Here is a 19,235-nt window from a genome sequence, read left to right as displayed (position 1 = left end):
AGGCAGGAGAATGGCGTGAACCCGGGAGGCGGAGCTTGCAGTGAGCTGAGATCCGGCCACTGCACTCCAGCCTGGGCTACAGAGCGAGACTCCGTCTCAAAAAAAAAAAAAAAAAAAAAAAAAAAAAAAAAAAGAAAACATGGCCACCTACTTGGAACATTCCATAGTGTGACGTAGAGTAAGTCTGCTTAGGATTATTCCATTGATCCACAAGGGCCAGTTAAAAATGCTCAGTCTAAGCCCAAGATGGAAGACAACTGCTTCCCTGATGAGCTGGCCTCTCTGCAGACTGCTCCATACCCTGTGCTGTCCTGCCTCACATGCAGAGAGAGTACAAGGCTCCCTCTCTCCTTGTCCTCGGTGTGCCTGTGTTCTTGCTACCATCACAGCTGAATGCAGTGAAAGGCGGTCCTCTGAGAGGAGCAGGGTGGAGATGCTAACGTGGAGAGCCCCTCCCACTGCTGATAGATCCTCATCTGGCATGTGCTCCACCCACCCACCCCATTCTTTGCTCCCACATACTGTAGCCCCATCACAGAAAATGTGACATGGGAAAAAAAACTGTGTCCACCCTAGTTCTTAAATTTGGGCAGTGATTCAGGGGGTAGGTTAAGGGATTTTTAATTTGCCAGATTATATGCCTATGTTGTTGAATGTACAATGAATCTATGGTATGACAGCAGTTTCTGGATAAACATTACTTGAGATCCTATAATGCAGAAGGGAAAAAGCAACTTTTATCAGTTGCCTACTTTGCTTTCATTTTATCTCTAATATTCTGGATTGGGAACCATCCAAAGCTTCTGACTGCATGAAGGTCAAGTGTGCCCGTGTGCAGCTGGCTTTCTTTTCCAGAATTAAAAGTATTTTGGGTGGTGCTGAGGGTCAGAGGAAGAAGTAAAGATTGTAAGAAAGGAGAAACATGGGTTTGGGGAGAACCCAGAATTGGGGACAGAAGACCTGGCACTAGGCTACAGCACTTAGCACCTCTGATCTTGTTTTTCCTCATCTGTAAAAGGAGATTACCAATGCTTTTCTGCCCACCTCTTCAGGAGAAGGGAATAATTGGTTTAAAAAAAAAAAGTTTTTAAAAATAAGCACCACTGACTTTGTGTAGCCAAGCATTATTAATTATCCACCCCGTATCACTGGTAGATACCTGTATTCAAGCTATCTGGACATGAAAGCAGTCACATTTTAGAAGTCATGAATTTGGTGCTAATAAACCTAATCTACAGAAAAACTCCTGAAAGCACTTGAGCATTTGTTCTGTGAAGAGAAAGGTTTGAATTCAGAGCAAGTTCAGCGTTGGATGGTCTAAGCATGGAAAAGCCCTCCATTCCATTAGAAGAGCCAGGCAGCAATTTCTGGTTATGGAACCAGAAGCTCTCAGGCTTCAAATAAAACAGCATCACTTGTATTCTTATAAAACTATAAAAACAAAAACCAAAACCAGACCTACATCTGTCCTACAAGGCCGAGAGTACTCGAGACCTCATGGATATAAAACCACCTTACAGGGCCGGGCGCGGTGGCTCAAGCCTGTAATCCCAGCACTTTGAGAGGCCAAGACGGGTGGATCACGAGGTTGGGAGATCGAGACCATTCTGGCTAACCGGGTGAAACCCCGTTTCTACTAAAGGATACAAAAAACTAGCCGGGCGTGGTGGCGGGCGCCTGTAGTCCCAGCTACTCGGGAGGCTGAGGCAGGAGAATGGCATGGACCTGGGAGGTGGAGCTTGCAGCGAGCTGAGATCCGGCCACTGCACTCCAGCCTGGGTGACAAAGCGAGACTCCGTCTCAAAAAAAAAAAAAAACCAGCTTACAAACTACATTGCACTGTATGAAGAAATTATCACTGGGGGCAAAGCACCAAGCAGACAGCACAGTACCCAGTGTGTGGATGTTAATGTTACTCCCTAGCCTTCCCATTCCTTTGTTTTGGTCCTTTGTGCATATGGAACAGTTCTGTTATTAAATTTTGTAATCATAACTGAGAACCTGACTCTCAGCAAGGGAATAGTTCAGAAATTGAGGGAGTTTAACTCTGAATGAGTAAATAAAAATAAAGCAATTATATCATTAGCTTAAAATTTTATCATTATAAATAAAAAGTTTAAAAACAAATACTTAAAATAATGTAATAATTGATCTCCAGGCAATTTGGACTCACGACAATGTATGGTGTTTGTCAGACATGCACTGTTGCAATGCAGCTTGACTGTCTTGCAGACAGCCTCAATGCTGTTTTTAAATTGGCAGAGGCAGCAGGCCATATGGCTAGGTAAGATCCTATAGATGAAAACAAAGAACAATAAATTAGTGGTAAAGAGGTTACTTGAGTAGGTAAAGGAGGCAGGCCAACACTACCACAGGGGTGGGCAAAAAGGTGTTATTGAAGCTTATGGATGGACAGTTGGGTAGGAACCAGAAGGCCAATAGGAAGGAGGACAAAGGTGCCCAACCGAAGGGTAAGCATGGCAGTGAGTATGGTATGCCTAGAATAAAGGTGGTTGGGATTAGAATTGGGTGACTAGTTTAATTCAGAAGTATCTCTTCCCAACTCAAAAGTCTCACTTTGGGCTGAAAGTACGCAGGAAGAAGGTAGACTTCTAAGAAGAGTCTGAGTAAGTCCCCAACTTCTGGAGGCCCTTTCTCAATTCCTGTTGGGAGTGGGAAATATAAATTACTCTGGGCATTAAAAATAGTTTAACCTGGATTGTGGGGTTAAAAAATAACAGATAGCATTGGTCAAATCTGGATAATTCCATCATTCAAAAGAATAATAACAATAAGTTACAACATAGTTAATATAAAGAAGAATCCATGAAGAGTGATATTCAAAAAGAAAGAGAGGGAGTTTTTCTTTAACAAAATAGTGCCAGCTAGTAAATGTAGAAGGAATGACAGAATTTTTAAAAGTGTCACTTTGCAACCACCAATGTAATAAAAATTCGTTCAGACAAGGATTATCATTGATGCACATTTGGGTGAAAAGACATTTGAGAACAGGATCTTCACTGAACTCAAAGTACCAACCCACAGATTATTTATTACCAAGGAGAAAATTAGTATTTTTTATGAGACAAGGTCTCACTCTGTCACCCAGGCTGAAATACAGTGGCAAAATTATAGCTCATTGAAACCTCACCCCCACTGGGTTCAAGTGATCCTCCAAATTCAGCCCCCTGAGTAGTTGGGAGTATAGGCTTGCACCAGCATGACCAGCTAATTTTTTTTTTTTTTCATTTTTGTATTTTTAGTAGTGACAGGGTTTCACCATGTTGCTCAGGCTGGTGTAGAACTCCTGGACTCAAGCAATCCTCCCATCTAGGCCTTCCGAAGTGCTGGGATTACAAGTGTGAGCCACTGCACCCAGCAAAATAATTACAATGGAGAGATCTGGAAGATCACCTTAATCAAGTGATCAAACGTAGTATTACAGGCCACCTGCGGTTACGAGGCAGGAAGGATACATCACCTATGCAGTATTTTTCCAAAAAACCTGAACTTGAATCTCATCATGAGGAAACCGACAAATATACATTGTGGGACAATTTACAAGACAACTATCTTTGACTCTTAAAAAATCCCAATGTCATGAAAGATCAAAGAAAGTAGAGGAATGTTTTAGATGAAAGGAAACGAAGACATGACATGCAGTGCCTGATCTTCGATTAGTTTCTGTACTATTCTTTCATCTTTCTGGCATGTTTGAATTTTTATTCAAAATGTAAATTTGGGAAGAAGAGATAACCAAGACAATTGATTAGTTTATTGTTATGGCTTATTGGGGGCAGTTTCAGAGAGATAAAGACAATCCCTGTAACTGGAGTAAAAGGTTAATCTCAGGGAGTATAGCATGGTCATTAAGAATACAGATTCCACAGCCAGACCAGGCTTAAATCCCAGCTCTGCTAATAATGTAAATTTGAGCAAATTGCTTAATCTCTGTTTCTCGGCCTTGTCATTATAACAGTACCTACCTCTAATGAATTTTGAGGATTAAATAAATCAATACCTGAAAAATGCCTGGCACACAGTGAGTGCTCAGTAGCAGTTAACTACTATAATTTTTTTTTTTTTTTTTTTTTTGAGACGGAGTCTCGCTGTGTCTCCCAGACTGGAGTGCAGTGGCGCAATCTCGGCTCACTGCAAGCTCCACCTCCCAGGTTCACGCCATTCTCCTGCCTCAGCCTCCCGAGTAGCTGGGACTACAGGCGCCCGCCACCACGCCCGGCTAATTTTTTTTTGTATTTTTAGTAGAGACAGGGTTTCACTGTGTTAGCCAGGATGGTCTCGACCTCGTGACCCACCCGCCTTGGCCTCCCAAAGTGCTGGGATTACAGGCATGAGCCACTATGCCTGGCCAACTACTATAATTATTATGTTGCAGAGGTTGTGGGGGGCCTTTTCTGAGTCCTCCAAAAGGATGGCTTTATTAGGGCCACATTAAGACTGTGGAGACAGAAGAGTGTTTCATGGATACATGAAGTCTATGAGTTGGGGGTACAATGTATATAGAGTTTTAGATTAAAACTGCATCCAATAAGTTGGCCTGACACATCTTTCAAACCTACAGAGGAATAATCACAAGGGACTAGTATTATTCCTTTGGGTCCAGTGGAAGCCTCTGATCTTCATGTGGAATGGACCCAGAACCGTACCCCAGCATTTTATTATACAGCAACCTTAACTCTGACACAAAGGTGTTTCTTTTGTTTGTTTTGAGGCCGGGTCTCGCTCTGTTACACAGGCTGAGTGCAGCGGTGCAATCTCGGCTCACTGCAGCCCCTGCCTCCTGTGCTCAAGTGATCCTCCCACCTCAGCCTCCTGAGTAGCTAGAACTACAGGTGTGTGCCACCACGCCTGGCTAATGTTTGTATATTTTGTAGAGATGGGGTTTCACCATGTAGTCCAGGCTGGTCTTGAACTCCTGAGCTCAAGCAACCCTCTCTCCTTGGCCTCCCAAAGTGCTGGGATTACAGGCACGAGCCCAGAGGTTTTGTGTTATTTTCCTGCCCCCAACTTTTTATTTTAAACATTTTGTTTTTTTTCCTTTAAGCCTTAGGATGGCTGGAAAGCATTTTTGAATGGTATAATGAACACCTGTATAACTTTCATCTAGAATCAACAGTTGCTAATACTTTACCACATTTGCTTTCCACGTGTTCTGGACAAGCCATTTGAGAGTCAGTTGCAGACATAATGACCCTTCATTAAATACTTCAGTGTGCAGCCCCTAAGAACCAAGGCATTCTCCTACATAACCAGAATACTATCATCACCCAATGGAACTTAATATTATCATTGTTTACTATGTAGTCCATATACACATTTTTACAATGTCCCAGTCATAACATGGCTTAAACAAATTCAGAATCCAATCAAACATCAGACATTGCACTTAGTGCATGATTCTTTAGTCTCCTTCAATCTAGAACTGTTCCCAGGATTGTTTTAAAGTATACTGACAAACCTTTGAGACTGTAAATGACCTGAGGTGTATGTTATCCTTACTTGAGAATAATTTTTCAACACGCATTAAAGATCATTACACATGAGCCAAGACTCAAATGCACTGGCCTACTTACTTTGTATATCAATGTGTAAACTGAAGACTTCCAATAACGAACTCCCATAAGGCAGTTAGTTCAATGTCTTTATGGCCTTGGTGACAAATGGTTACAGAGAATGAGAGCTTTTTTCCTATCCACTAATGGTCAAGAAAAAAGCAGACAGATCCTCACTGTCTTAGAGAACCAAGTGAGAAAGCTGGTCGATGAAGAGGACTTCATCCAGAGAGGAAGGGATCTAGCTGACAGGGAAGATGCTGCAGGAGGCTGAGGGAAGTGAGGCTAGAGCAGTAAAACAGATCTGACAATGTGGTGAAGATAAGAAAGTGACCTGACAAAAATGAATGGAGCAGAGTGCGAAATGAAGGGCCCTTTCCATGCTAATCTTCTATAATGCCCTCAACCAGCCTTAGCATAAATGAGTTTCTATTTAGCTTGCCATATGGTGGGGTGGTGGCACTATTTAAGTTGCAGTAATTGTGTAACAAATTCACAATAGGGCCCTGCAGGCATACACACACACACACACACACACACACACACACACACTTTTTTTAAAAAAAACAGGGTCTCGCTTTGTCACCCAGGCTGGAGTGCAGTGGTGCCATCTTGGCTCACTGCAACCTCCATCTCCTGGTTCAAGTGATCCTCCTGACTCAGGTTCCCTAGTAGCTGGGACTACAGGCGTGTGCCACCACACCTGGCTGACATATATATATATATATATATATATATATATATATATATATATAAAACCTGCAGAGAAGGCCAGGCACAGTGCCTCATGCCTGTAATCTCAGCACTCTGGGAGGGTGAGGCAGGAGGATCACTTGATACCAGGAGTTCGAGACCAGCCTGGGCAACATTAGTGAGACCTCGTTTCTACAAAAAAAATAAAAAATAAAAATAAAATTGCAAGAAAAAAGATACCTCACATCATATATGCAAATTAACTCAAAATGGATCATAGACTTAAATGTATATAATTTCTGGGAGAAGACATAGGAGAAAATCATTTCGTTGTTGGATTAAACAACAGGTTCTTAAAGATTTCTTAGGTAAAAACCAAAAAATTACAAGCCATTTAAGAAAAAATTGGTAACTTCAAGCTGATCAAAATTAAAAACTTCTCTTCAGAAAACATTTTTATTTTTTACTTTTTTTTTTGAGACAGAGTCCCACTCTGTTGCCCAGGCTGGAGTGCAGTGGTGCAATCTCGGCTCATTGCAACCTCCACCTCCCAGGTTCAAGCACTTCTCGTGCCTCAGCCTCCAGAGTAGCTGGGATTACAGGCGTGGGCCACCACACCTGGCTAATTTGTGTATTTTTAGTAGAGATGGGGTTTCCACACAACTGGAACACTACTCAGCAATAAAAAGGAGTGAACAGCTGTCCCTTGGTGTCTGTAGGGGATTGGCTCCAGGACCCCCTGCAGATACCAAAGTCCACAGATGCTGAAGTCTTTTATATGAAATGACGTAATGTTTGTATATAGCCTCAAGTATACTTTAAATACCTAATACAGGGTAAATGGTATGTAAATAATTATACTGTATTTTAACTTTTCTACTGTTTTTATTGTTGTATTGTTGTTTTATATATTTTATTTTTTCCAAATATTCTCCATCCATGGTTAGTAGAATCCATGGATGAGCAACCTGCAGATATGGAGGGCCAGCTGTAGTGATGAGTGCAACAACGTGGATGGTAGCAGAATCTCAAAAAAACTTATGATGAGTGAGACCAGGCGAGGTGGATCACATCTGTAATCCTACCACTTTGGGAGGCTGAGGCGGGCGGATCACTTGAGGTCAAGAGCTCGAAACCAACCTGGCCAACATGGTGAAACCTTGTCTCTACTAAAAATACAAAAATTAGCCGGGCGTGGTGGCATGCGCCTGTAATCCCAGCTACTTAGGAGGCTGAGGCAGGAGAATCACTTGAACCTGGGAGGCGGAGGTTGCAGTGAGTCTAGGTCGTGCCGCTGCACTGCAGCCTGGGTGACAGAGTGAGACTCTATGTCTCAAAAAAAAAAAAAAAAAATGCTATGTGAAAGAAGCCAAACACAAGAGGCGACATGCTGTATGATTTCATTTATAAGACATTCTGGAAAAGGCAAAAGTATAGGAACAGAAATCAGATTAGTAGCTAACAGGGGCTAATGGTGGGAGGAGGGGCCTTTTTGAGGCATCAGAAATGCTTTATATTGGGAATGTGGTGGTGGTTATATAACTATACATTTGTCAAAACTCATCAAACTGTACCCTTAAAAAGGGTGAATGTTAGTATATGAAAATTACAACTCAATAAACCTGACTTAAGAAAATAATAAAACAAACCTAAAGAACCAACTAAGTGAAAATAAATCTAAGAAGAGAATAACTTACAGTTTTTCCAGTTCAACAGTCATCGTGAGAATGTTCTTAAGTGTTGTAAGTGGAACTTGCGTTTTTCCCATGTCTCTGAAGAAGAAAGTCGAAACATTCATGATATGAACCCCAATAAAAAATTCTGTACTTAAAAAGGCATTTCAAGGACATGTGATTACTTCAATTTTAGTTTCTCTATAAAACAAGCCAGCTCAAGAGTTTATTTGCTGTAGAATTCCGGGGAGCTCTTATTAGAGAAATTTAAGTTGATTTGCATCATCAAATTCATGATATTCAAGAGCAGAACTTACACCTTTTTCTTTTTTAACCATTATCTTCTCATTTTCAAATTGCATTCACCATTTTATTTACTCTTTTTTTCATTTTTAGAATAATGAACACCTTTTCCCCTTTGCTTTCTTGGTAAATTAATATTCTTCCATGTGTCTACATGTTCCAAATCTATATGGGTTCTTCAACACTGTTCTTTTCCCTTGCTGGCTTAACAATTATACATCCTCTTTAATTTTTTTCTTTGCCAATAATTATGACCTTTTAGCCTAAATGCAAAATACTTAAGCTTTGATAAAAATTTAAAAAGCATAAATCATCTCATGACTCGTGAGAGTACTATAGTACTTACAGATATTTTAATGCTGGCAATTTAAAGAGATACGGATCTTCAACAGTTGTCAGAGGATTGCGATTGAGAATTCTGAAAAATGGAATGGAATTAAAATAACCTGAATTTTCAATGTGAAAGAAACTGCATGAAAAGTTTATATTCATTTTTTGCTATAGAACTTGTAGGTAAAAAAGAAAAAAATGTTTTCTGTTTATACCTAATAAATCACCATTAGACTCTGTAAAGCACTATTCCTCAGGGAACTACCCAGGTCTCTAGAAGTAGAGGAGAGAACGAGGGGAAGAACTACAAGGGAAAAAAAAGTGGATAGCAAAGAAAAACTATGCCACAGAACTTTTCAGGTCAAAAAACCTACAAGTGACTATGTTAGTAGGAAGCCCTGACTGTGTAGGAAACAGTATTTCTAGTGTCCTCCATAATTCAAGTTGTTCATCTTTTTTTTTTTTTTTTTTTTGGGGGGGATGGAGTCAAGCTCTTGTTGCCCAGGCTGGAGTGCAATGGTTCCATCTCAGCTCGCTGCAACCTCCGCCTCCGAGGTTCAAGCGATTCTCCTGTCCTGCCTCAGCCTTCCGAGTAGCTGGGATTACAGGCGCCCGCCACCACGCCCAGCTAATTTTTGTATTTTTAATAGAGACGGGGTTTCACCATATTGGACAGGCTGGTTTTGAACTCCTGACCTCAGGTGATCTACCTGCCTCAGCCTCCCAAACTGTTAGGATTACAGGCGTGAGTCACTGCAGCTGGCTGCTTGTCTTTTATCTTTATAAAGTTTTTAAAATTTATGGTTTAATTTGCACAGTTAAAAAAACATAGGACCAATTCTTTTGCTTTATAGCCAAAGAAAAAGGAACAAATCCAACAGGAGGAACTGGTCAAAACCCTACTCCCACTTTCTTCTTTTATGACATCACAGCCTTTCTTACATTGCGTGTAATCACCTGTCCACTTGTCGGTCTCCCGGACTATGAGCTCCTTGAGGACAGAGACCACTTTTTTTTTTTTTTTTTTTTTTTTTTTTTTTTTTGATACGGAGTCTCACTATGTCGCTCAGGCTGGAGTGCAGTGGCGCAATCTCGGCTTACTGCAATCTCCACCTCCCGGGTTCAAGCAATTCTCCTGCCTCAGCCTCCCGAGTAGCTGGGATTACAGGTGCCCGCCACCATGCCCTCTCATCCCTGTGCCTGGCATGATGTCTGAAATGTATTAGGCATTTAACAAATGTTTATTGAATAAACAAATGACATTTTGTTTATATGTCAATAAAATGAATAAATTGATTTTGATGCAAATTATTATTCCAAAATGCTGGAATCGATTTTCTGTTTAATTCTTTAAAGTGAACAAGAAAAAGAAAAGAAACAGGAATAAAAGAAAATCTGCCTTTAAGAATCATCATTGTACTTCTGCAGAAATTATACAGATAATAATTATTACAGTGAGTATCTACTGGGTTGCCAGGTATTTGGGATCAGCATTTCACATTTAATCCTCACGATAACCTTATGTGGTAGACATTATTATTGCCCTATTTTTAAATGAGGAAACTGAGGCACAGAGAGGTTATATAACTTGTCCTAGGTCACCCAGCTATTAAGCAGCAAAGCTGTAATTTGAACTCATGTGTTTAATCTGTATGAGAAAAGGGTTTACTTTAACCTTACTTTTTTTCTAATTTTTATTTTCGTTCTTCATTCTTTCTTTTTCATTCTCTCTCTTTTTCCTTCCCTCCTCCTTAATTATTTCTATTTTCTTTCCTTCCTTTCTCCTCTCCCCTCCCCTCCTCACCCAAACAGGGTCTCGCTCCATTGACCAGGCTGGAGTGCAGCGGCATGATCTTGGCTCACTGCAACCTCCACTTCCCAAGCTCAGGTAATCCTCCTTCCTCAGTCTCCCAAACAGCTGGGACTATAGGCACGCACCACCATGCCTGACTAATTTTTGTGTTTTTAGTAGAGATGGGAGTTTCATCATGTTGGCCAGGCTGGTCTTGAACTCCTGATCTCAAGTGATCCGCCTGCCTTGGCCTCCCAAAGTGCTGGTGTGAGCCACTGGCCCAGCCTTAATGTTGAGAAGACTAAATACAGAAATGCCTTTCAACCTTCTTCTACTCCTCTGGGAGGACCTCTATGAGAATTACAATTTCTCATTAGCAGTTCACCGCCACGCTTGCCTGTAGTTCCAGCTGTTCGGGAGGCTGAGGCAGGAGAATTGCTTGAACCCGGGAGGCGGAAGTTGCAGTGAGCCGAGATCAAGCCACTGCACTCCAGCCTGCGTGATAGAGCAAAAAAAAGAGAATTACAGTTTCTCTTTTTATGTCTTTCCCCTAATCATTTCCCATGATTAAATAGTTAATTAGTCTATGGTCAATTAGACTTTTTTTTAAGGGACACATTCTCACTCACTGTGTTACCCAGGCTGGAGAGCAGTGGTTATTCACAGGCACGATCCCACTAGTGATCAGCATGGGAGTTCCAACCTGCTCCATTCCCGAACGGGGCTGGTACACCCCTTTTTAGGCAACCCGGTGGTCTCCTGTTCCCGGGAGGTCACCATACTGATGCTGAACTTAGTGAGGACACTCAATCAGCATAGCATGCTACAGCCCAGAATTCCTGGACTCAAAGGATCCTTCTTCCTTTGCCTCCTGAGATCTGGGAATACAGGCACGTGCCCTGTGAGCCTTTAGAGATTTAAAACCATGCTGTAAGTGACAGGTCGGGGAAGACCTACTAAGTTCATAAACTCTCACCCCTGGCTGATCTTGAGGTTCTGCAAAAGCAAGAAGTGAAAGCTAAGGCATGGCTGTAAACTATCTGGCTGAGTGCTGAAGGTATGCCCCAACATGTACACAGAGCCCCTTGGCAAAAACTAGGAGACTTATCAGTTCCAAGAATTTAAGTAAACCTCCATTTAATCATTAGCTGATCGGTAAGCTAACCAAGAAGAGACTTCAGTGGCCACACATGATATATAACGCAAGACTTTACCGAAGAAGTTCAGAAAAGTCACTAAATAAATAGCAACTACTAGCACAAGCAGCAGTAACACCAAACCCTGGGAGCATGGATCTGATTTTCAGAATTGCTACATTATATTATTTAAAATACTCAATTTTCAACAAAAATTTATGAAAGATGCAAGAAAACAAAGTATGGTCCATACACATGGTGGGGGCGAGAAATAAGCAGAAATTGTTCCTGAGAAAGACCAGATGTTAGACTTACTAGACAGAAAAAAATTTTTTTTTGTAGAGGTGGGGACTTGCTAAGTTGCCCAGGCTGGTCTTGCACTCCTGGCCTCAACCTCAGCCTCCCAAAGTGCTGGGATTATAGGCACAAGCCACCATGCCTGGCCTAGAGAAAGATTTAATTCAGCTATTTAAAATATGTTCAAAGAGATAAGAGAAACCTTTCAGTTCTGTAGACTAGAGAACTAAAGGAAAGTATGAAAGCAAGGTCTCATCAAATACAGAATATCAATAAAGAGATAGAAACCATAAAAAGAAGCCAAATAGAAATTCTAGAGTTGGAAAGTATGGTAACTGAGATGGAAAAATTACCAGAGGTTCTCAATGGCACGTTACATCAGGCAGAAGAAAGAATTGGGAACTTGAAGGTCAATTTAGATATTTACTCTGAGGAACAGAAACAAAAATGAATGAAAGTGAATGGAATCTCAGAGACCTGTTTGTGGAACACAGCATCAAGCTAACTAACATACACATAATGAGAATCCCACAAGGAGAAGAAAAACAGAAAAAAGGAGAAAGAACATTTGAAGAAATAATGGCCCCAAACTTCCCAAACGGTATGAAAGACAATCTGCGTATTCAAGAAGCTCAAGAAAGTACAAGTAGGAAGAACTCAGGGATCCACATCTTAACATACTATAATCAAACTGACAGAAGCCAAAGACAGAATATCTTGAAAGCAGCAAGAGAAAAGCAACTCATCACATACAAGGGATCCTCAGTAAGATTAACAGATGATTTCTCTTCAAAAACAATGGAGGTGCTGGGCATGGTTGCTCACACCTGTAATCCCAGTACTTTGGGAGGCTGAAGGCTCAAGAATTGCTTGAAGTCAGGAGTTGGATACCAGCACAGGCAATATAGTAAAACCCTGTCTCTACAAAAAATTTTTAAAAAGCTGGCTGTGGTGGCGCATGCCTGTAGTCCCAGCTACCCAGGAGGCTGAGGTGACAGGATTGCTTGAGCCTGGGAGGTGGAAGCTGGGAGGTGGAAGCGGTGAGTGGCTGCACCACTGCACTCCAGCCTGGGTAACAGAGGAAGACCCTGTCTGAAAACAAAACAAAACAACCACACACAACAGTGGAGGACAAAAGGCAATGAAATGGCATATTCAAAGTGCTGAAGAAACTGTCAACCAATAATTCTATACCCGGCAAAACTACCTTTGAAATAAAAGAGAAATTAAGATATTCTAGATAAATAAAAAGTGAGAAAGACTTTGTTGCCAAAAGACCTGCCCTATAAGAAGTACTAACGTGAAAAAGAAATAAAAAGCACTGGCCGGGCGCAGTGGCTCAGCCTGTAATCCCAGCACTTTGGGAGGCTGAGGCTGGAGGATCACTTGAGGTCAAGAGTTTGAGACCAGCCTGGGAAACATGGTGAAACCCTGTCTCTACTGAAAATACAAAAATTAGCCAGGCATGGTGTTACGTGCCTGCAGTCCCAGCTACTCAGGAGGCTGAGGCACTAGAATCGCTTGAACCTGGGAGGCAGAGGTTGCAGTGGGTCAAAACTGTGCCACTGCACTCCAGCCTGGGCAACAGAGCAAGACTCTGTCCCAAAATAAAGAAAAAAAATAAGAAAAAGATACTTACATAATGCAATAATTATAAATCTAGTTGATGAACATAAAGTGTATAAAGATGTAATGTGTGACAATAACAGGATAAAGCAGGGGGTGAGAGTGGAGCCTTAGAGAAGCAAAGTTTTTATATACTATTGAAACAAAGTTGGTATTAATCTGAACTACAATGTTATAAAATTAAGATGTAGCTGAGACCACAGGTGCGCACCACCACACTCGGCTAATTGTAAAAAAAATTTTAGAGATAGGGTCTCACTATGTTGCCCAGGCTGGTCTCAAACTCCTGGTCTCAAGCAATCCTCCTTCCTTGGCCTTCCAAAGTACTGGGATTATAGGTATGCACCACTGCATCTGGCCACAAACATTTTGTTTTTTTATTTTGCATTTTTCAAGACAGGGTTTCACTCTGTTTCCCAGGCTGGAGTGCAGTGGCACAATCATGGCTCACTGCAGCCCCGACCTCACGGCCTCAAGTGATCCTCCTGCCTTAGCCACCTGAGTAGTTGTGACTACAGGCGTGTGCCACCACGCTCAGCTAATTTTTAAATTTTTTTGTAGAGATGAGGTCTCAGTATGTTGCCCCGGCTGGCCTTCAACCTAGGCTGAAGCAATCCTCCCACCACAGCCTCCCAAAGTGCTAGGATGACAGGCGTGAGCCACTGTACTGCACAAATACAGAAGACCAAATTATTAAAATTAGGAATGAAAGAGGGAACATTACTATTGTTCTTAGAGACATAACAAGGATTATAATATGAATAAAAAGGATTATATATATAAATAATATATGCTAATAATTAGATAATCTGGATGAAATAGACACATTACCATAAAGATATAAACTACTGAAACTGACTTTAGAAAAAACAGAAAATCTGAATAGACAGACCTACGTCAAGTAAAGAGATTGAGGTAGTAATCAAAAAACCTTCCACAAAGAAAAGCTGAAGACCAGCAGGCAGCTTCACTGGTGAATCTACCAAATACTTAAAGAAGAATTAACACGGATCCTTCATAAAGTCTTTCAAAATATAGATGAGAAGAGAACATTTCCTAACTTATTCTATGAGGGTGATAGTACCCTGGTATCTAAACTAAAGACATCACACACAAAAAATTACAGACCAGTATTTCTTATGAATATAGATGGAAAAATGCTTGACAAAATCTGGCAAACCAAATTCAACAGAGTATTCTGTATTCATGGATCAGATAATAATACCGCAATTCTCCAAATTAACCTATGGTTTCACTACAATTTTTTTTTTACTTAAAGTTTTCATTTATTGGCCAGGCATGCTGACTCACACCCGTAATCCCAGCACTTTGGGAGGCTGAAGCAAGCAGATCATCTGAGGTCAAGAGTTTGAGACCAGCCTGATCAACATGCTGAAACCCGTCTCCATTGGAGTCTCGCTCTATCGCCCAGGCTTGAGTGCAGTGGCGTGACCTTGGCTTACTGCAACCTCCACCTCCCGGGTTCAAGCGATTCTCCTGCCTCAGCCTCCCGAGTAGCTGGGATTATGGGCACCCACCACCAGACCCGTTAATTTTTGTACTTTTAGTAGACACAGCGTTTCACCATGTTGGCCAGGCTGGTCTCTAACTCCTGACCTCAGGCCATCCGCCTGCCTCGGCCTCCCAAAGTGCTGGTATTACAGGCGTGAACCACTGCGCCCTGCTAACACATCCTCTTTCTAAAAAGCTGCATATATTGCAAAGTATTGGAATAGGAATAACATAGCATTTAGGTTGGACATTTAGGTTGATTACATGTCTTTGCTATTGACAGCACAATTCTTATCAAAATCCTAGCTGGCTTCTTTCCAGAAAGTGACAAGCTAGTTCTAAAATTCTATGGCAATTTAAGGCACCCAAAATAGCAAAATAATCTTGCAAAATAACAAAGTGGGAAGACTCAAATGTCCCAATTTCAAAACCCAAATCAAATCTACAGCAATCACAGTGTGATACTGGAATGTGGACAGACAAATAAATCAACAGAATAGAATTGACAACCCAGAAATAAACCCTCGCATTTATGGCAAATTGATTTTTGACAAGGGTGCTAAAACAATTCAATGTGGATAATTTTTTTTTTAAATGGTGGTGGAACAACTGAACATCTATGTGGCAAAATAATGAAGGTAGACCCCCTACACCTCACACGATTATAAAAATTAATGCAAAATATGTCAAATACCTAAATGTAAGAGCCAAAATGATAAGACTCTTAGACGAAAACATGGGAGTAAATCTCATGACCCTAAATTAGACAACAGTTTTTTCTTCTCCAAACTGATTTTTTTTTCTTTTAAAACAATTTTGTCTTTTGAATTTAATGAACTATTACTAGCTGAAGGCAGCCTGACATGGTGAAAGGAATGTCAGACTCATGAAAGGTACACAGCCTGATTTAAAACCAAACCCTGAACCTTCTTAAAGAAGAATAAGACATTTCATACACAAACATGACACCAAAAGTACAAACAACCAAAAGAAAAATAAATTAGATTTTATGAAAATTAAAAACTTTTGTGCATCAAAGGACACTGTCAAGAAAGTCACAGAACTCACAGGATGAGAGAAAATACAGGCAAATTATCTGTTAAGGTCTAATATCCAGAGTGTCCCGAAGATATACCGAATTCCTGTAATTCAATAAAAAGACAAACAGGGAGAGGATTTGAATATTTCTTCAAAGAAGATATATAAATGGCCCATATGCACATAAAAAATGTTCAATGTCTTAAATCATTAGGGAAATATCCATCAAAAACCACAGCGAGATACTAGATACTACTTTACACTCACTGGGATGGCTATAATTTGAAGAGATAGAAAATGACAGTGTTGACAAAGACATGGAGAAACTGAAACCCTCAAACATTGCAGGTGGAAGTGTAAAACTGAGCAGCCACTGTGGAAAACAGTTTGACAGGTCCTCAAAAAGTTAAACGTAAGAGTTGCCCTGTGATCTAGCAATTCTGCTAGGGATGCACCCTAGAATTAAAAACATGTCCACACAAAAACGAGTACATGCATGTCCACAGCAGCATTATTCATAAATGCCAGAATAAAGTAGAAACAACCCAAATGTCCACTAAGTGATGAATGGATGAACTGATACAGTGATGGCTCCATACAATGGAATATCACTCAGCCTTGCAAAGGAATGATACATGCTGCAGCATGGGAGGACCTTAGAAACAACATGCTTTGTGAAAAGAAACCAGACACAGAAGGCCACATACTGTATGATTCATTTATATGAAAGATCTAGAAGAGGCAAATCCACAGGGACTCAAAGTAGATTAGTACTTACCTGGACCTGAGGGAAGACAGCAATGGGGAGTGATGGCTAATGGGTACCATGTTTCTTTTCAGAATGATGAAAATGCTCTGGGGTTAGATAATGGTGGTTGTTTGCCATACAACCTTGTGAATATACTAACCACCACTGAATTGTCCACTTTATAATACTGCGTTGATGGTATGTGGATCATGTCTCAATTTAACACAAAGAAGCATGTTGTATCGTATAGAACACCAGGTGCCAGGAGAACAAACATGCTGGCAGATGAAAAAAGAGGAGTGAAGACTCACTCTCCCTTGACCACGGTCAGAGTGAGTCAGTGGCGAGGCCGGGAGCCACACAGTCGTCCTGCCTTGTGATCCCCCTCCTCTTCCTATTTCAGATGGTTTTTCAGTGCCATTAACTTGTTCTGTAACACTAATATTCAATAAGATGATGTTACAAAGAGAAAGAAAGAATGTGAGTGCCACATGACTGGTTAAGTATGGATTCTCAAACTAGGGCTTTAAATACCCTTCGTACTTTTTTTTGGCATGAAAACCTGTAAGACCACTGGTGGGCTTTGTTCAAGTCGGCTGCCCCCTCTTTCTCTATCTTCCCCTGCCCACTTTCCTCCCAGCTATTAAAAATGAATGTAGGCTGGGCACAGCAACTCAAGCCTGTAATCTCAGCACTTTGGGAGGCCGAAGTAGAAGGAGAGCTTGAGCCCAGGAGTTTGAGACTAGCCTGAATAACATAGTGAGACCCTGTTTCTATTAAAAAATAATAATAATAATGACTACAAAGCAATATGTAGCCAAAACAACTTAGCCAAGTTTGTTATCTTTCCACCAAAATTATCTCACTCTCCAACCTTCCATCTTTCTTGACAGCTCATCCATAGCCTTAAGCTCAGCATTACCTCTGAAGTAGGAAGCTCTTCTCCAACTGACATTAGGATGTTTGCATTTGTCCCTAATGAAATTAAAATATAGGGCCACTCGATATTCTCCTATATTTCTCCTGTTCTAAGGCATTCTTTTCTTGACTAAGGTGGTGCCTGGGCCATGGAGAGACTGAGTGGGAACTTGCTCAACGGCTGAAGTTTGAGGACTCTACAGCAACTCTTTTCCACAAACCAAACGATATGAATGTTTTTATTTATTTATATTTATGTTTCCACTTTTAAAAAGTCTTTAGTAGAGATCGGGGTCTCACTTTGTTACCCAGGCTGATCTTGAACTCCTGGGGCTCAAGCAATCTGCCCATCTTGGCCTCCTAAAATGCTGGGATTACCGGCGTGAGCCACAGCGCCTTAACTGTTTTTAGATTCACAGTAGATGATCATTTCCATTTCCGGTTCAAGTCTTTCATTTTACACATTAAACTAAGGTGCACTGACTCCCAGTCCATCGCCTTTTTGGTATCTTTATGGGAGTAAAATGTGGCAAGCTTTTTTTGGTCTCAAAGACAGTCTGAGAGTCAAAGTTTAAGAAGTATTGCTCTAAATAATTTTTTTAAATATGCCTTATTAGATTAGGAAAACTGAAATATTTTTGTACAAGCCTTTTACTGTAGAACAATGGGACAGAATAAAGGTAGCTCACAAAATAAGGGAACATTTCTTGCCTGTTTTTTATTTTTATTTTTTTCTCCAACTTCTGTTCAGGTCCAGATAGATGGGCTATGTTTCCTTTCTATTAACTGAGGAGACAGAGATGAAAGGACTGGTGCATGTCATCACTGTCTTAAATGTACTGAAACCCTAACAGCGTTAGCTGAAAAAATGTCCAAAGCGGCCATGAAACCAAATTTAAATGACAAACTCCAAAATGATCTATGCTAGAATCCCAAGGCAGTCAGGGAAAACTGGTTCCATGGAGGAAGGTAGTCAAAGAAATAAGCAGATGACCTAGACCCTCATCCAATATGTGTGATGTACTTGGGGAGAAAGTAACCTCTTTACTCATCTATATAGGTTCATGGGTCATGAAAACACATGTCCCCACACCAGGCTGGTCAATACAAGACCTCGAACTGCATCACGTAAACCCTTTCTCAGGAGCAAAGTCTAGAGAATCTGAAATGGTGAGCTTTTTTTTTTTTTTTTTTTTTTTTGAGACGAAGTCTCACTCTGTTGCCCAGGCTGGAGTGCAATGGTGTGATCTTGGCTCACTGCCACCTCCACCTCCTGGATTCAAGTGATTCTCCTGCCTCAGCCTTCAGAGTAGCTGGGATTATAGTTGCCCGTCCCCATGCCCAGTTAGTTTTTGTATTTTTAGTAGAGACGGGCTTTTACCATGTTGGCCAGGCTGGTCTTGAACTCCTGAGCTCAAGTGATCCACCCACCTCGGCCTCCCAAAGTGCTGGGATTACAGGCATGAGCCACCATGCCGAGCTGTGAGCCTATATCTTAATCAAAGTCCTGAGAATAACCTTGAAGAAGACTCCCTGAAAATGAGGAACAACAGGAGAAGCAAGGGACCTGGAATCTGCAGACCTGGGTTGGAATTC

General features: G+C 41.1%; 1 protein-coding gene and 1 long non-coding RNA gene across 38 annotated transcripts in view; both read right to left on the bottom strand.

Moving 5' to 3' along the window:
• LOC126938910 (leucine-rich repeat-containing protein 37A2-like) overlaps positions 1-19,235 on the bottom strand; it is a 197,904-nt gene that overhangs the window by 8,083 nt on the left and 170,586 nt on the right. For 32 of the 37 annotated variants that reach the window (XM_050763644.1, XM_050763641.1, XM_050763643.1 and 29 more), the window contains 3 exons: positions 8,589-8,660; positions 7,964-8,038; positions 2,174-2,292 (listed from right to left, as the gene is read on the bottom strand). The exons of 3 other annotated variants lie outside the window; for them this stretch is intronic. In XM_050763644.1, coding sequence (XP_050619601.1) covers positions 2,174-2,292; positions 7,964-8,038; positions 8,589-8,660 — 266 coding nt within the window. Of the gene's footprint in view, positions 1-2,173; positions 2,293-7,963; positions 8,039-8,588; positions 8,661-19,235 lie in introns of those variants that run through there. 2 more of the 37 variants (XM_050763632.1, XM_050763636.1) reach the window with 1 other exon arrangement.
• On the bottom strand, positions 9,005-17,510 carry LOC126938964 (uncharacterized). Its single transcript, XR_007720255.1, has 2 exons — positions 14,552-17,510; positions 9,005-14,520 (listed from the first exon to the last, which is right to left on the bottom strand). It is a non-coding gene; the product is annotated as an uncharacterized LOC126938964 (long non-coding RNA).

Source organism: Macaca thibetana, chromosome 16 (assembly GCF_024542745.1).
Source record: "Macaca thibetana thibetana isolate TM-01 chromosome 16, ASM2454274v1, whole genome shotgun sequence".
Lineage (NCBI taxonomy): Eukaryota > Metazoa > Chordata > Mammalia > Primates > Cercopithecidae > Macaca > Macaca thibetana.
The sequence above is the reverse complement of the archived record's forward strand: the minus strand, read 5'-3'. Positions and strand labels throughout refer to the sequence as shown.